The 17488-nt window shown below is 41.5% G+C and overlaps 1 protein-coding gene across 23 annotated transcripts; it reads left to right on the forward strand.

The window, feature by feature from the left end:
* The first annotated feature begins 85 nt into the window (after window positions 1-85).
* On the forward strand, window positions 86-6731 carry LOC114577203 (uncharacterized). Of its 23 annotated transcripts, XR_009830813.1 has the most exons (5): window positions 148-275; window positions 355-441; window positions 751-943; window positions 1739-1924; window positions 3973-6731. XR_009830813.1 is itself a non-coding variant. In XM_062078132.1 (3 exons), the coding sequence occupies exons 1-3, from the start codon at window positions 135-137 to the stop codon at window positions 5904-5906; spliced, it is 264 nt and encodes an 87-aa protein (XP_061934116.1). In that variant the 3' UTR covers window positions 5907-6731. The 23 variants fall into 23 exon arrangements, 2 of the variants coding, with proteins under 2 accessions (XP_061934116.1, XP_061934115.1); XR_009830823.1 differs by lacking the exon at window positions 1739-1924 and having other exon boundaries at window positions 146-275; window positions 6560-6731; XR_009830821.1 differs by having other exon boundaries at window positions 150-275; window positions 543-943; window positions 1739-6731.
* The last annotated feature ends 10757 nt before the right edge of the window (window positions 6732-17488 follow it).

Genomic DNA, 17488 nt, shown 5'->3' on the forward strand with positions numbered 1-17488 from the left:
CACCGACTAACATTACATCACATTGCCAACGTGTTTCTTCGCAAAAATTTCTTTATTATCGAAAATCTGTACAATCAAATATCGTATCATATTGCTAACGTGTTTCGTTTTTCACATACGACAGGTGGCGCTTCATGAGCGTGCCAGAGCGCATGTGTCATACCGCATCCATATTGCTTATTCGCGAATTGTTCGTGAAACATGATCGCCAGCCAGTGTGGACACTTCAGCAAATAAGTTACAGCGAATTCATCTGCGAACAACGAACACCGTTGGTAATATATCAAACTAGATTCACATTGCTGTTCGCGAATTATTCTTAACAATTCGTAAACTACGTTTCGAACACCGAAGGACACCATTTTCGAGCAATTTCGTCAATTGTTTACCGATGAATACACACCTTCAAAGAATCTTTCGAAGAACGTATTTGAACGTCAAGTAAGTGTTTTAACGAATTTAATGCTGCATTTATACTGATTAGAGCGTAAAATATTCACGAGATACTATAAAGTAAATTCATTAACGAATAATTTTCACAGCATTATTTGCTGGCCAATCGTTGAATGCTATTAGCTGTTCGCAAGAATATCCACACTAACCTCGAATAATTTACAAACTTGTGAGCAGCGGTCATACAGTCACATTCACGTTCACGACAACTCTCAAAATCAATGTAGATGTAGCATCAAACATACATAGCAATATAATCGGTTACATTAAAATACACGATTTCTACTTCGATGGAAGGAAATACGCGCCATACAACACGCGGTGTATAAAACACGCTCGTGTATCCCTGGCCTAAGGGGTCGTCGCACACAGCGGGTTTCCGCGGTTTTTAAAGGGCAGCGCTTATTACACAGATTGGATTAAAGGTCTGGAGTCTCATGGACGGTGAGAGAGAAGAAAGAAAAGCAGGATAGGAGAAAGGGAGAGAAAGGTGAGTGGTAGGCGGTGGTTGCGGGAGGCGGTTAAACGAAAGGGGTGGGGAAGGTGGTTTAGCTTGAGACAAGAAGAAGGAGGGAAAGGTATGCGGCTGGTAGTTGTACGCTTGTGTTTGTAAATGTGTATATATGTATTGGAGTGCGTGTGCACCTGAATACACTGGCACAGAAGTAGCCGAGAGAACCGGCGGCCCACCTTCACAAGGTGATTCACTGCGATCCCAACGTGCTGTGCTCGACCATTACGTATATACTCGCGATTCATCGCAGAAACGTTCGAGATGCTTCGACATTGTACACTACCGTAATCTTGTTGTTTATATACATCTTGTGCTTGTGCCTTAGTCCGCATTTGTGTATGTCTAGATGTATGTCTAGATAAACATTAGATTGATTATGAATGATACTTCGAATTTTGTGAAAATATACGATATCTTCTTTTACATTCGATTTTGGTATTTTTTAATTTTTAGTAGATTTTTAAATTAACTTTGACATTTGATAAAAATTTTGATTTCTTATATTTTGAAGCTTATAGAATATGGTAGCACTTTTTGATAATTTTTTACATTTTTAATGGAAAATTTTAAATGTATACAAAATTGTGGTTTAAAAGAAATTATTAATATTTCACACCGTACATTCTGTTGCAAACAAACGTTAAGTTTCGAATAAACGTGTAATAAATTCCAAGCGCAATAATGAAATTTAATTGGACAAGAATATTACAACAATATAAAGAAATGGTCCCGATATCGCTTCGTGTTTAAATCGATAAATCAACTTTGCAGGAGGTAAAATTGAACAAGAACGTTACGTCGAGAAGAACTTGTTATTAGATGAACGTTGAGAGTCGAAAGAGGGAAGATGTGTGATCTCGGTTGCAAGTTTATGCTACATGGAATGCATTCTATCGAATGGTTGGTAGAAAGATGATGATCGGACGGATGGAATTATTACAGAGATAATTATTACAGGTGAGATTATGGCGAGTCACGGAAATAGGTGAATCAGTAGTAGTTGAATATTACTTTTATAAGAATAGTCTTCTTATCAACAATCTAACAATAATAAAAATTTGTTCGTTATTTATGTATTTATAGTTGCATACGGATCTTCGTTTTTTTGTTCCAATTTTTAAAAAGTAAATATTCGTCAAAATATTTAAGAGCAGAAAAACAGGTCATAAACAAGAATCTTTATTGAAGGAGAAGAGATACGGCAAAAATAAAATGATAAAAGCTTGACATATTCAAAAAATATATATGAAAAAATATTATCAAGAATAATATTTAACCAAATCTATATGCATGCATCCGCATTACGATTGAAATTTTCATTCACGATCCGATCCAACAAAATATCCTTCTCTTTCCAGAAGGGAACCCTTCTCTCCCATCTCTTTTCCCCATTCACAAAAATCCCTTCGATCCATCGTTCCAACATCCGCGATTCCTCTCTCGGACCCTCAATTTCATTAAATTCGCCCAATCGGACCATATTTATCGAACGATCGCGATAATTCTCATTTTCTACCTTGTTTGCCTCATCTTCCAAAGCGAAAGAGGAAACTTTACCCGATATCCCTCTCGTGTCATCCTTCTCCGGATCACGCAAAACGGGTCCAAAGGGGGATCGAAACGGTTGGCCCATGTTTACAGTTGACTCGTATAAGCCGTTGCAATGTTGCACCGCGAAACGAATGTGTCGGCGTCCGAAGCGACGACGCAATGGGAACCGCCCGAGGCGTGTCGGTGCACCCTTGCAAAAGGCTCTCAATCGCAAGAATGCAAAGGCCAACCGGTCCGCTCGATCAGAATTTCGGCCGTGCCCTGCCCGTGCAAACCTCGCCTTTAAAATAGTCTACTTTATTGTCGGACGCGTGAGAAAATCCGACTTTTACGAGTCGATGATGCGCGTCGATCTTGCCTCCTTTAATATCGCGTTGCGTGAAAATTGATCGGTCGATTTTTTCATGGTGCCACGTTCGAAGTTGTACGGGTTTTGGAATGAAGTTGTTCGAGATACGTCGAATAAAGAAGAGAGAGAGAGTAGATTGAGCTTAATTTTCATTTAGTAATTCCATTATACGGTTTTGAAACGAAGTTATTTCTTAATAATATTAATACATTTTGAGACAAAGAAACAATTGTACCTAATTTTCATTTATAACAGCCCAACTAGGAGAATGTTCTAATAAGTATTATTTTTATTTTCTTAAATTGAAATTTTCCAATAAACATTCCAATCCAAACGATCCACGGAATAATAATCGACGGCTCTAATAGTATCGATCGGTCTTAAGCGTAACCCGACGTAAAAGAAAGAAAGAAAAAAAGAATACAAAAGCTCGAGAATAATCGAGGGTGGCGGAAGAGGATTCAAGAATTCGCATAAATTTGTCCGCATTCTGCGCGCGGTCCTCTGGGCGCGAGGCAATATTTTTCCGGGGCGAAAGGTGGAAAAAAAAAAAAAAAATAAAGAAAAACGAAAGACTGAAACGACGACGACGACGACTTGGAAACGTCGAGATATATTTCGCCCCGGATCTCAATAAAGCAACGGCCAATGCAATTCTTTCTCCTTTTTTTTCCACCTTTTCCTCTCCCTCCTCCCTCCTTTCCCTCTTTCATCTTCTTTCTTCCTCCTTTTTTCTTCACCCCCCTCCTCCTCTTTTCTCTCTCTCTCTCTCCTCTCGAAAAGTAATCGGTAATCCCTGCAACGGAGGGCACTAACGAGAATTAATACCGAGCGGAGTGTTTGTTTTGTGACTCGGCAGCCGGGCTTTTAAAGATCCGAGTCGCACATGGGAATCAGTTCGCGAGGCCACGTCTGAATAAATTAAATCCTTACCAGGAATTCACTAACGACCTGTACCTCTCTCCGGCTACACCACATCTCTTAATGCATGTTCTATGGGCCTCCCTCTCCTCCTCCTCCTCCTCCTGTATACCACGGGATTTTTATTTTACGCGTATTCTTTATTCATTTTTTTTTTCTCTTTCCTCTTCGTTTTTTTTTCCAGATCGGAAGACTGTTTTGTCTCGGTGCGTACACAATGAAGAGGGAACGAAACGCACAGGAGTGAAATTGTTTTTTGCTAGTCATGACTTCTAATAAGGAACAAAAGCCGCCTTTTACACGGGATTGATATTTGAATTTTTTGATCGATCGGCTTCTCTCTCTTCCCTTTCTCCAGCTGCCATGAATTAATCGTGAATATTGATTGTTGATCGATCTTTTTTTTTTTTTTTTTAAAGAAAATTTTTCGCTCGATAATTTATTTTTGTATTTCTGTTTTTCCACTGCGGCGCGGAGCGGATGAATTAGAGGGTGTGTGTAGTAAAAATCATTCATCATATATCAAGCAGAAACATCTAGTTTATTGAATTATTGAAAAAATATATATATATATGTGTGTGTGTATATTTTATAGAATTTTACAGTTTACATACATTTTTACTCGATTATAAAAATTATAATTATACATCTTTTTCATCTTTCCCAATTTTTCCTCTAATGTTTTCGTTGGATCGAGAAGAAAAATTATTAAAAAAAGAGATAAAAAATTTTAAAGTTTACCATATAATCAACCGTCTATTCCGATATACGGGGAGAGGATAATTTTTCAATTGCACTTTACAAATGTACGCAAGTGCGAGAAGCGGTCGCATTTTGCCCCGCGTTTGTCATTGCACTCCACCTGTTATCGTCAATTGCGCCGACGAACGTGCAAACTTGAGCGCGCGTTCAACAGCACAATACCTCTTTCTCTTTCCCCGAGACGGTGATAATTATCAACGTGAGAAACCGCGCCTCCCCTCCCCTCGGAATGTGGAATGTTTGTTCGCGGCGAAAGTTCCCCCTCCCCACCGCCTTAATTTCGGCGGAGACTCGCCTAACTTCCTTCGATTCAATCCCCAGGATTTTCTTGAAACGAAATTCTTTCGAATTCATCGTATCGGAGGCAAGAGATTTTTTAAGCTAGAATAGATCGTTTCGAGTGATGATTCACTTTGGCAGAGAATAATATAAAAATAAGAAAAATATTGTAATCGTATTAGGACATGATTATCATTGGCCAGATTGAATCGATAGAAAGTTTAAGAGAGATCGTTAAGAGAGATACCGTTAATACACAAGGAAAAGTAAGCGGAATATAGCGAAAGATAAACTGTGCGCCATTTTGGAGCGAGCCACTTATTTATGACAGGTATAATTGTACACATGTGCACGGTTTCCTCGTTTTTTGGACACGGGAATAATTAATCAGAACAAGGTGTATCATTTTTCAAGGTGATCAGCTCGGCGAGAAACATTGGCAACGTTATGCCACATGTGAACCGCGTTCCTTTCAAACGAAGGAATGAAAAAGCGTTTCTTTCGTTCGAGAGGAATCGTGCCATTATATTCCATGGATAAAATATTTAAATCGAAATTCGATTATATCGTCACCTTTCTTGGTACATTTACAAATTCTACAAAATTATCCTCCTTTTTTCTATAACATACAGATGATAAAACGGATATAGATATAGATAACAAAAAAATATGACATCATTGAAAACGTTATTAAATTAAATCAATCGAAAAGATCAATGTACAGTAATAATAGGGATATAAATATTTTTAATATCAAAAAAAAAATAATAAAAATAAAAGACATCACAGTTATCCCTCGAATGGATTCACCGACACGCTCACACGTAAACAAAGGTGCGAAATTATGAAACGTTAACGTCGCAGACGCGCTCAACAATAACAACGAATCAAAATGAAAAGAAAAATATATTACCCGGGATAAAAATCATCCGACAATTCTTCCTTATCGAATTAAGAAAAAAGAAAAAGAAAAAGAAGAAAGAAATCATCCCCCGCACAATTCCCATTACAATTTCTTAATGACGTGTATTCATACAAAAGCAGACTCACTGTCTCTGGACCGGGCGCAGACGGTGATAATTATCACCGTGAGAAACGTCATGTATCACCTAAGGCGAGCCACCTTGCGAGAGATGGTGCCGATGCTGATGTTGGGCCGATGGCGGTGGTTGGTTGGGCTGTTTTCAAAAGGGCCTCTTCCATCCTCGTGAGGAACAAGGACAAGGATAAAGATAGAGAGAGAGAGGAGAGAACGGTTGGATTTCGACGAAGGAAGGCACGAGGAGGAATTTGATTTACGCATCGGTTCGTTGAAGTGGATGTATTGTGCGAGAAAACATTGTGATGCATTGTGGAATGACTGTCGGGGGATAAGGTCTTAATTACCGCGTGTGCCATATTGACGCGCCTTGTATCCTGGTATGACCGGCCGTTTTCAACGAATTGCGAAAAGTCACCGGGAGTGAATGGTCAAACAATGAGGTTGCGGAATTTTGAGCTAACACCCGTTGAAAAGATGATTGGTTAAAATTTCGTGTAAAGTTGAAAGTCGCTTTGTGTATCGTAATCGAACGTAACTCGCAGATATAATGCGAAATTTCCTTCCGAAATTTTAAATGCATTCGGGGTGGAGATGGTTCGTATTTTTTGTGATAAATCGTTCGTGATTGCAAAATGTTAATTGTGAAAACATTTAAAATTAGTTATTATTTAATTGTTTTTTTAAACAGGATCGAGCTGGATCGTGGAAGAAAGTTGAACCGGAAGCTTTTACCAGCCACTTCGCGTCAATACCTTTTAATTGATCGTTTGTGTTTCAAGTAGGTAATAGATTTTCAATGTAATTTCAATAAGAGGTTAAACATATATAAATTGAATAAATTGAAGTTCGTTAGAATTAAATAGCTTAATATCTCGTTACAAACCTCGTGACCAATGTATCCACTGTTTTATTAGAATCAAATCACTTAACGATTCTAAATTATTGTTCCTCACTATTGACACTTATCTCGACAGGTTCATATAACTTGAGGTTCATGGAATTCTATTATCTTAGAATTATAGTCGAGTAACAACTTTCCATTTAACATTTTTAAATTCTTACATTCAATACCCATCGTATCGTCCTTTAATTATCTGAAACAATGATTCAAACAAATAAATGAAACTTGATTATAAAATTTGAATGGAATATTCGAGATTTAATTTGTATAACTAAGAAAATATTAACACTGCAATCAAATCAAAAATCTTTCAAAAGTATACATAATAAATTTCCTTTTTTCAATTTCCTTCAAATTACAATCCACCTGTACTTAACATTATACTATCAAACTACATCCATCCTAAAACAATTTCTGAAACAATACTAATCCTTATACAAACCTATCTTACACAGCTTACGTAACCTATACATCCTATCCAAAAAGAGAAAAAGAAAAAAAAAACCAAACGTTCATTCCGAAATTCCAATTCTGGCCCTGAAGAAAACCTGAAACGCGCTAATCTTTCCATCATTATCGATCGCAGGTAACCACCGCCCCACCAAAAATTCCCACGTGCCCGGTATTCGAATTCCACAGGACCAGGAAGACGGGATGGAAACGGGCCCAGGATCGGCGTTCCGTTTCGGGCCTGGTGGGGGTTATTTCGCGACGAAATAAGACCGCGGCGAGAGTCGTACACGAGAGGACCCACGGCGGAACTCATTTTAATTAGAAGGGGTCCCTTCGTTTTATCGAGTTATTCCCGGGGCCCGTGCCCCCTCTCGCGCCCTTCCGCGGCCCGTTTCGTTCCTTTCCCCCACCCAGCGCCGCGGCAACCGACTCTCTCTGCCCCCTCCCCACTCCTTTGTAACGTTCGCGCGGGCCCCGTGCCCCGCCGATCGGGGCCTGGGCCCACGAAGCCGGCTTGGAATGCGGTCCTACGGGCCCACGGGGTTCGTAGTGGTCGTGGATACGGCGTCTCGGGGTGTCGGAGTGTGCGTACGCCGCGGTCACGTCAAATCGCAACCAGCCTCGTATTTTTTCCGATGCTTTTGCGACGGTCGCGGGTCGACGGGGCCTTGGCGGGGCCTTATTCGATTGTGAAAAGGGAAAATTTTCTTTGTTCCCCCGCGGATTGGGGATGGGAACGAGTGGTGGATGGAATATCGGAGATGGTTGAGCGTGCGGGGAATTTTTTGAGCGTCGAGAATAGAAGGATCGTGGATCGCGATACAAACAGAAGGATGGAGCAATACCTTTGGCATTCTTTAAAATTTGCGTTACGAAAAGTTGAGAAATTGTTGTTTTAAAAGAGATATATTATATTTGCCTCTACGGCAAATACTATTAATTTTAATTTCTTCCCGATTACTTTCCGACTTTCGATAGCAAAGAAACTGGGTACTAAAATTAGACGGTTGAATCAATATTTTAACAAGTCGTCGATCATCGAACGGTGATCCGAGAATTCGAAAAATTCCGGACCAAACCGATTTAATTTCCAATCATATATAGAGAAGCGGCAAAACGCTAAATACATACTATTATTCTCTCCGCCTCAAGAAATCTCAGAAGTCTATACATACGTTTCCCATTATATCGCTACGAACAAACCACTTTGCGCTATTTTTTTCGTTTCCCTCCTCCCCTCGATTCGCAACTATTAAAAAAAAATTCCAATTCGAGCCAACTCGAAAGGACGCCCCCCCACATCGAGTAGACGTTTTCTCCTCTGCGACAATCCCTCCTCCTCGTCCTCGTCTCCACAAGCTTCCCTCGGCCTTCCTCTCCGCCGTGTCCGTTAGCCTTCTCCCGTTCACCTATGAGGGAGGGGGCAGGAGAGGGGGAGGAGAGGAACGGGACCTCCAAAGCGGCGACCAAGTCCAGGGAGGTCCTTCCTTCCTTCCTTCCTTCCAGGGCCGAGCGGTGTATACACCGAGCGCACGAAGAAGAAGAAGAAGAAGGAGAAGAAAGGAACGGCTCCTTGGCAGGATCAAAGGATATGGCCAGATCCTTTTTGCTCCGTGGGGATCGGCCACGAAAATGTTCGGCTCGGGTTTCGGGACCGCGTTTAGAAGGGAACTGCTTCGAAGCGGAGGGAAAGAGAGAGAGAGAGATTGCGAGCAACGATCGCGTTCGCGGGCCTCGTCTCGGGCCTCGAGCCCCGGCTGATGGTTTCTGGAATATGGGCCGGCCCCTGATGGGTTCGTTTCGGCTCGCCGGAATTGAAAGCCCCGCTTTAATGGACCGCCGACACTTTGTACACGTCTAGTGGGCCCGGGGAGGCCACTCGTTGCACCTGACTTTTGACAAATTCACCGGGACCGATTATCGGTTTCGTTGTTGTCCTCGGGAACACGGCTTTTCCTACGAGTGCGCTCGTGTTTCTCCAAGCAATTTGTAACCTGGCCAACAGTGTGTTTATCAATAACGGTATTATCATTATCGAGTGTATATATTCTGGATCTCTCGTCGTATTTATTCATCAGTCCCTCGCGACTGCCTCTTCCGTGTTCGTCGACGGGACAGACTCGCAGGATTGAGATTTCGATCTGAAGGAATATTCTCGACTGTTGCTCTTCTTCCCACCGTATTCGATATTTCGTGAAATAATGAAGTGCAACTCCAAGAGCGCAAATAATTGGAGGCAAATCGAACAGCATATATTATATATACATTATTTTACGAATTAAAATCTGGGGGAGAAAATAATTTCCAAAATCTTTCTACTTCTCGTAACAACTTTCCTCGATTCCTAAAAAGAAGAAACAAAATCAAATTCTCCCAATTCACCACGTGTATAACCTCTCCTCGCGCGGTTTAAGCATCCTCCTCGTCGACCTTGACCCCGAAATATTCCGACGTTTCTGCGATCGAGAGTGGCACAGGGTCCAAAACACAACGGCGGCGGCGGCGGCCAGACGCAGAGTCTGCGTGCAGGTATCGGGCAGGAGGGATTTTTGCCGATAAATGAAAGGGCGGAGAGGAAACGAGGATGGGCAGAAGCACGCGATCTATACGCTCGCGGAACTTCGAGGAATCCGGTGGAGGGAGATTTATCGGGATTTGCAAATAATGAGACTATGTTTCAAACGGCCCCCCCTTCTCAGAGGCCTTTTTTCTCTTTTCTTTCCCTCCCCTGCTTTGGGACGACCTTGCGTTTCCACGAAGGATTCGTTGTTGGCGGCTTTCAGACAGAATTTTCTTCACCTTTGCTTCGATCTCGGAAGGAAAATTGAGGAGGATAGGAAGAAAGAATGCCTTGGATCTTGGAATATTTTCTTTCTTTTTTTGCGGGGATGCAGAAGATCCAAATTCCGATATCGTTGAATTTTTGAGTACATCTATACGTCCAAAGTTCCATCTCGAAACGAAGCGAGAATTCAACATCTACCTCTTGCTTTGGGGGAGTACAAAGGAGGCTCTCACACTCGTACTTGGCCACGTACCATATACCAACCTCGAAAATCTCGAAAATCATCGTTCCGAGAATCGAAAAATTGGCTGTGAAAGACAAGAGGAGCGAGAAATCGCGAAACGGAGAAATCAGAAAAAAGCGAGAAAACCGAAACAATAAATGAAGCTGGCCTTAAGGTCGGAAAGAATCTCCTCCTTGGAAGAAAGAGGGACAAGAGAGAGAGAGAGAGAGAGAGAGAGAAGGAGAGGTGGAATGTTCGCAACAAAGCGGCAGGCTGTTAATAAAGTAGCTAATTCGCCGGGAAGAGAGGAAGAAGAAGAAGAAGAAGGAAGGGGAGGGGGTCTTCGTCCGTTTATTTTCCTCCAGAATCTTTGCTCTTCCCATCTTCGCCATCCCCTCGCCCCTTCTGGGCTTCTCCCCGGTTAAAAAGACTGCCTCCTCCTCTCCTCCCTCCCTCTCCTCTCTATCCTCCTCCTCGCTGGATCCGGCGAGGGTGGCGTTAACGAGGCGGCGAGACTTTCACACGATCGTTTGCATCGAGACAAACAGGTCCCGTGAACCACGCGAGATCCACACGATTCTCCTCTATATTTACGCGACCGCCTCTCTTCACAGAGAGGAGAGGAGAGGGACAAGACGAGTGGATGTGGAGGGTGAGTACTTTCTTTCCAGCTTAAATGCTTCATTACGCAAATCTGAATTATTATTATATCCATAATCAGTTTCATCAGTCATCCTAATAACTAATAATTCCTCCAAGTAAGAAAGTACTTAACTAAAATACATTTCTAATAATTGTCATTTAACGTGTTCCAATAATCGTCGCAAGTCCAAGATGAAGATTAAGATATCCGTCTCTGAAGTAATCGCCTAAGAAGAAGTGTAATTATTATCCAGATTATTTCAGCCTCCTCCTATGCAACGTCCAGCAACGGAGACTAACTGTAGTGTGATCCTGGCCTCCGAGAATACAGCGAAGAGCGTGGCGACAATTAGTCAACTCTACGCAAATAGCCGTGGACGACGTCTGCCGGCGAATCGCGTTTAGGCTGATTGGCGGAGAGGAAATGTCGCGTTTAATTGGCCAGAACGGGAGAGATATGTTGGCCGTCCACGAGGAAACGAGGAAAAAGCGATCTGGCATGGGGGGGCCACGCGAGACCACCGTGGCCCATGTGTCAGTTCCTCGGTGGAGGAACTTAATGGAACAATGGGGGTGGTGGAGGAGGAGGAGGGCCTCCGGTAGCAACTCGAGGGCCTTGCAGTCAATGAATCTGCTGGCCTTTTCCCATGCCCGCGACACACCACGCTTCCCTCTCTCTGACCGACTCGCTTCGGGTCCAGTCGATTTTATTAGCCTCTGACTCATTCCCCTCTTTACTCCTTCGCTTCGCCTTCGCTTCGATGGATATCTTGTGTACTTTCTTTCTCTTTTTTTCTTCGTTCCTTTGTCTTCCACGATGAGAGAGAGAGTAGACGAGTGTATTTGGATATATCCAATAATATGGTATAATATAAAAGTGGAGGAATGGTAGGTAATTCTATCTTTTTATTCTTCTTCTTATTCTTGGATCGTTTCTTTCTACATGATTGGGAGAGAGAAGAATGACAAAGGGAAGATACGGATGGAAATTTCAATTGAGAATTGGGCGAGAAATTTCCAAGAGCAGGAATCTCAAAAGCATGCAATGTAACGTTCGATCGTTTTAGAAGGGAAGAAATTAAGTTAGCCGGCTCGTTCTAGACCTGAACGGTGTTAAACGGTACTTAAAATAAATTGTAGGCCAGTTCAAAGAACAATTGTTTCGCTAATTGGCATTATCCTGAGGGGATAACCTGTAATTTTCGAACGCACCTGCAGCCTGTTGCACATTTCGTCGAAGGGAGAAAAGAAATAAGCGAGCCGTTCGCGAAAAATATTACTTTTCGTCTTTCATTCATCCATTCCCGCTCCTCCCTATTCCAAACAACTAAAAACCGTGTAAAAAATAATCGTGAAAAATCATAATCAATTACCTTAATTATTATTATTATCATTGCATCGATCGTTTTCACCGTATAAAGCATCTCACTACGACAGACAAAAGAGGGAATGAACGTCCCTTTACATTTTTTCCCTTAAACTCTCTCTCTCTCTCTCTCTCCTTTATCGTCGGCCGACTTATTTCGAGCGGTTACGTACAGCCGTGGATCGCCTCGTTCGAGATGGAATCGCTTCCTCGATAACTCGAGCGCGAGCGCGAGGTTTTTGATGAAGAACGCCGCGACGAATTGGAAGTTCGCGGGAAAAAAAGAAGGGGAGGGGCGCATTCCATCCGACGAGCACCGACCCAGGAAGGCAGCCAGATCCAGAGCCCTTTTATCTCTCGGCCTTTAACAAGCGGCGCATCTTTTTTACCGGTCTCGATCTCGCGGATAAAAATTGAGAACGAATATTGGAGGGTGAACACGCGCCCGAGATTCTGGATCCGATCGAAAATCTATTCAGAGATCGTGGAGGGTAATTCTCATTTATTCCTGTTCATTTTTCTCTTCCTCTTTCATAATTCTACGAATCCTTTCATAAATATAGAATTCATAATTCCATATTTTCGTTTAGTTATCATTTTTAGGTTAGGTTCGATTTTATATCGGTTTTCTTCATCGAGTTTTATCGTTTAAATCGTTTCGAATTTAATATAAAGTATATATATCGTATCGAAAAACAAATGATTCGATCTTCCTCCTCCTCCTCCTCCTCTCCTTCGACTCATCTTGTAACGGAAGATGAGCAGAGATGAGGAAGAAATTCGATTCCGTATAAAATTGCACGGGGAAAGTGCAGCAAATCTCGCAACATATTTATAATTTTAGGTTAGGCCAAGAATTAAACGTATATAAGAAACGGCCGAAAGAGAGACAGAGAGGAAGAGAAAGAGAGAGAGAGGAGAGGGTAGATCTCTCCCTTCCCACGAAGTCGGTGGTCCACGAGGGATTTTGCCGAGATAATGCGAAACGGCCGTGGAACGGAAGAGGACGGGGCTTGTCGATGGAAACGACAAGAGGAGGAAAGTGGCGCGCGTGCAAGAGGAAGAATGCGGCGAAACACGAGGGAGGTGGAGGGGAGGGAGGGCGAGAATTCGAAGAGCGGCGTATACGAGAATCTTATTTCAATATTTTAAGCGCACTCCGGGGTATCACGCATACCCACGAGTGGACGGCCAATATTTGAAACGGACCACAAACGTGGCGTGGCTGACCCCCCCCCCTCTTCCTCTTCGAGAGAAAGGGAAACGAATAGTTCGAAGGCGAGCGAAAAATTGCCGCTTAAAATTGCTGATATCTTTCGTCCGTTCGTCGGTTTTCCACCATTTGCTCGGTTGGAAATGTATGTGAACGGGTTACCGACCGATATCGGACGTCTTCGTTATTGTCTCGTTCCATTTCTTTAAGTAAAAGTCCTTTAAGTCGAAGAGAAATGTTGGAAGATGGAATCGCGATAATTCGTGTTAATTGTACACCTTTTCGTATTTCCTTCTTTCGCGAGTCAACAATTCGTGGAACGAGGAAGTCGTCGAACTTTTTTTTTTTCTTTAAGGCAATTATTGGCAAAATAATTTTGCGATCGATTCGGTGATTTAAATTGCGTAGAAAATTGATCGAAAAGATAGAAATTATTCTTTCATTTACCTCTTCTTTAAATTCTTGTTAAAAATTCTTCGCATTAAGAAAATTACATTTATCTTGCGTTTTTTTTTTGAAAAGGGAAACGGTTTCTCGAGGCTTCTTTCAATGAAACTTCTTTTCTTCGGTCTCATCCATTTCTTCAATGGAAATTCCTTTTCTTCCCCCTCCTCTCTCCCCTTTTCTACGAATCCCACTCCTGTTCTCTCGAATTCTTGTCAAGCCGAACTTGCTCTCCTCTTCTTCTCGTCCATCTTTCTAAGAAAATTATTTTCCTTTATTCCTCTATTAGATTCACATTTTATCCTCGAAATCGAACGCTTTATTCTCTCTCTTCTCTTTCCTTCCTTCTTCGAAGAAATATTTCTTTACATACAACATGGTTCCGTATAATTTCTCTGCTCAAATTCTATTTTTTTCTCCTTTTTTTTTCTTTCTCCTTCTCTCGGAATATATTACTTTCTCGAGTGCTTCGAAAACCTTCTTCAATCTTCTTTTCTTTAACGAAATTCTTCGTTCGAATTTTATTTACGCCATTTTTACGCCATTCTTCCCTCTTAAAGAAGATTCTTGTTTATCGTTATACGTTAAAAGAATCGAAAACACGCCTTCTTTTCGAATATTCCTTCTATTTCATAAGATTCGTACTGCATCTAACATTCCTTTTTCTTTTTTTTTCTTTTTACTGCCTTTAAAATGAAAAATCAAAATAAAAAATTGTCAACACAACTGAACGTGGCCTCGATTATAATGCAAATAACAGGTGACCACCGTGGATAAATTGGATAAATGTATGATCATCGGTTCGAACGCTTAAAAGGAAACGCACGACCAACCCCACGTCATTGATTTCGCTTATCCTTTTTCCCTTCCTTTCCGTTTTTTCTTCCTTTTCCACTCCTCTTTGCACCGTGGTGTCGCGTAACACGGCCACGCCCGATTATTCACATCATTATGCAACAATTCGTGTTCACCGTGTAATTATTATACTATCCGTGTTTTCGGCTACAATTTACAAGAGTATATATATATATATATATATACATCATTTATTCTTGTTGACACTTTTTAAACCGTCGATCATCGTCGTCGTAAAGCATTTGTTTGTATCTGCTGGTACACGCTTTATTTTGACACACGTTTGTATCTCGATGTAAATTATATAACGAACGAGTATTGTATTTGTCCGTAAGTAAATGGTAAATAGACACAAGTGTGTCGAATCAGCCACGATTTTTTCGATGACTATCGTTCCGTAGTAAAATTAAAATTTCGTAATCGAAAATTACGAAAGTTACGATAAGTTGTTTCACTTTAAGTTCATAGTTCATAGTTTTATTCTTCGAGTGGAGATACGCGCAATTATAATAAACTCTTCGCAACATGCTGTGAAAAATTTCAACGCCCTCTAAAGTCTCCCATTTTCTCCAACTATTTTAATCCTCCGAATATTTTTCCAAATATATCCAATTCAATTCTCCGCTTATCTTGGACAAGATTTAAAAAAATAAACTCCCCACATTTCCCAATATAATTCTTGCATAATCCCCCTCCTCTTTACTTCACCTCGAACCCAAATCGAATTCCCGCCAGGTCGCGGAACGAGGTCGAAGAGGAAAATGGCGGCTTCGTTCGATCGACGACGATTCGTTTCGAAACTTCGAAAATTCAGCGAGCGAAGGGGGGGGGAAAAAGAAGAAATAAGTAAAAGAAAAAAAGAAAAGAAAAGAAAAGAAAGGCGGTTGCAGTGCACGTGCCCCTTTTTCCAGACGCTGCGTTTTTTCTTTGGCGCGAGTTGCAGCGGAAACGCGGCCTCGGTTTGTTGCACGACGCTTTCAGGGCGAAAGAGGGGGGAGGGGCGGGGAAAAAACAGGCGGCCAAGCATTTTTGTCAGTCTGGACACGTGTTCCCCGACGACGAGGAATCGACCTTCTCTCCGCGTTGGTCCCCGGGTTTGTCGCGCGGCCGTTTTCATGCCGCGCGAGCATGTGCTCGTTGGCTCCCCCCCTTCAGGGATGATCGCGCCTCATGTGCTCGATATTACACGCAGGCAGCCATCTTTTTCGATATCCAGATATCAGATATCCTCTTTTTCCCTCGTTTCGCCTCTTAACTACCTTCCAAATCGTTCCTTCGTAAACGAAAATTGTCAGTTTCATTTTTTTTTTTTTTTTTTTTTGGTAGAATTGAATTTTTGGCAAAAGGTGTCTCGTACGAATTGATTGTGTTTTTTTGAAAAGAAGAAAGAATTCGAATTTTAGGATTTGAAATTGTTAACGGAGTTGGTAAATTAATAATCGTTTAAATAATAGGTTATCGATATTGATTACAAGCATTCGTATCGTTCAGTTTTAATAAAAATAATAGGGGGAAAAGAAGGATGGAGTTTTCTGCAATTTCTGCTACATGATATATAAGCAATAAAAAAGTTTAATCTTCGTGAAATTTGTTTCTGGGATCCTTCTCGTTTGATTTTTTTCTTTTTTTTTTTTTTATCGAAATAATCTTACGTAAATCCATCATCGAGATCTCCAACGCAAATTCGTTTACTTTCCATCGAAATTTCGATAATTTAATCTCTTTCACAATTCGCAAACCGCGATTTTACACGCAAGAACGAACTACTCTGTTCGTAGAGGGTGTTCATGATTGCAGATTTCGTTACATTTTTACGAAGATTGAAAAAGGGAAGCTTTCACCCGGTTTCGTAATCCGCTACCATTTGGATCGATTAGCCAGAAATGGACCGTATCGTCAAATGACGATAATGTTCGTCTTGCGAAACATTACGTCACGATCAAAATTCAAGATCTCACGATCACGAAGATAATGATCGAATTAAGAATATGTGGTAGAAAAACGGAAGCAAAAATGATTTATTGCGGTTGAAATTTCGTAGAGTGGTTAATATCATTGCCTTCTCGTGACGAAATTCATCCAAGAACTTTAAATTTAAATTTAAATTCATTCCCTGAATTACTCCAAATATTTCAAATCGTCCGTACCTCGTTCGACCTAACCTAAAAATATACTTTCCTATGTTTAACGTAATATTCCGATCAAAAACGATTAAATACCGTAGTCAAATTGAAAAAAGAAACGATTTACTTTTACTATTCAATATAATTCAAAATAATCTATCGAAGCACACAACTGCGTAACCGCGATGAATATTCCATTCGTGCGCAAAGTGGATCGAACGGTTCATCGCCTAACCTAAAATAAACCCTCTCCACTCGATCCAAAAGATGTCGATAAACCAAGCATTGGACACGGTTTAAAAAAGAAGCGGTGAAAACGAGCGAAGAAAAACGAATCTTACTTAAATTATATTTCATTTGAAGCACGTGAACCCGTAACCACGAGCACTCCACTCGCACGGTGCATCGTTACACGAGCGGTTCATCCCGGTATCTGCAACAAGAGCGCAACGTGTGCGCACGCAGCTTAGGCGGCACGTGGTGGGGGGGACTTCATTCATAAATGCCCGGCCGAAGGCGTCAATGGATGGCCCTGTGAACGAGCGAGACAGCATCCCCCGTATACTTCCCCTCCCTCTCCATTCTCGCTTGTTCCTTTTCCTTTCTTTCGTT

Source organism: Apis cerana, linkage group LG8 (genome assembly GCF_029169275.1).
Source record: "Apis cerana isolate GH-2021 linkage group LG8, AcerK_1.0, whole genome shotgun sequence".
Taxonomy (NCBI): domain Eukaryota; kingdom Metazoa; phylum Arthropoda; class Insecta; order Hymenoptera; family Apidae; genus Apis; species Apis cerana.

What these genes read in the sequence shown, in the direction of transcription:
- LOC114577203 (XM_062078131.1), top strand. Translation starts at nt 135, where the DNA reads ATGAGCGTGCCAGAGCGCATGTGTCATACCGCATCCATATTGCTTATT. An exon ending in GCGAACAACGAACACCGTTG is followed by an intron (nt 276 to 354) that starts GTAATATATCAA and finishes CGAACACCGAAG; the next exon opens with GACACCATTTTCGAGCAATT. An exon ending in AGAACGTATTTGAACGTCAA is followed by an intron (nt 442 to 6,559) that starts GTAAGTGTTTTA and finishes TTTTTTAAACAG; the next exon opens with GATCGAGCTGGATCGTGGAA.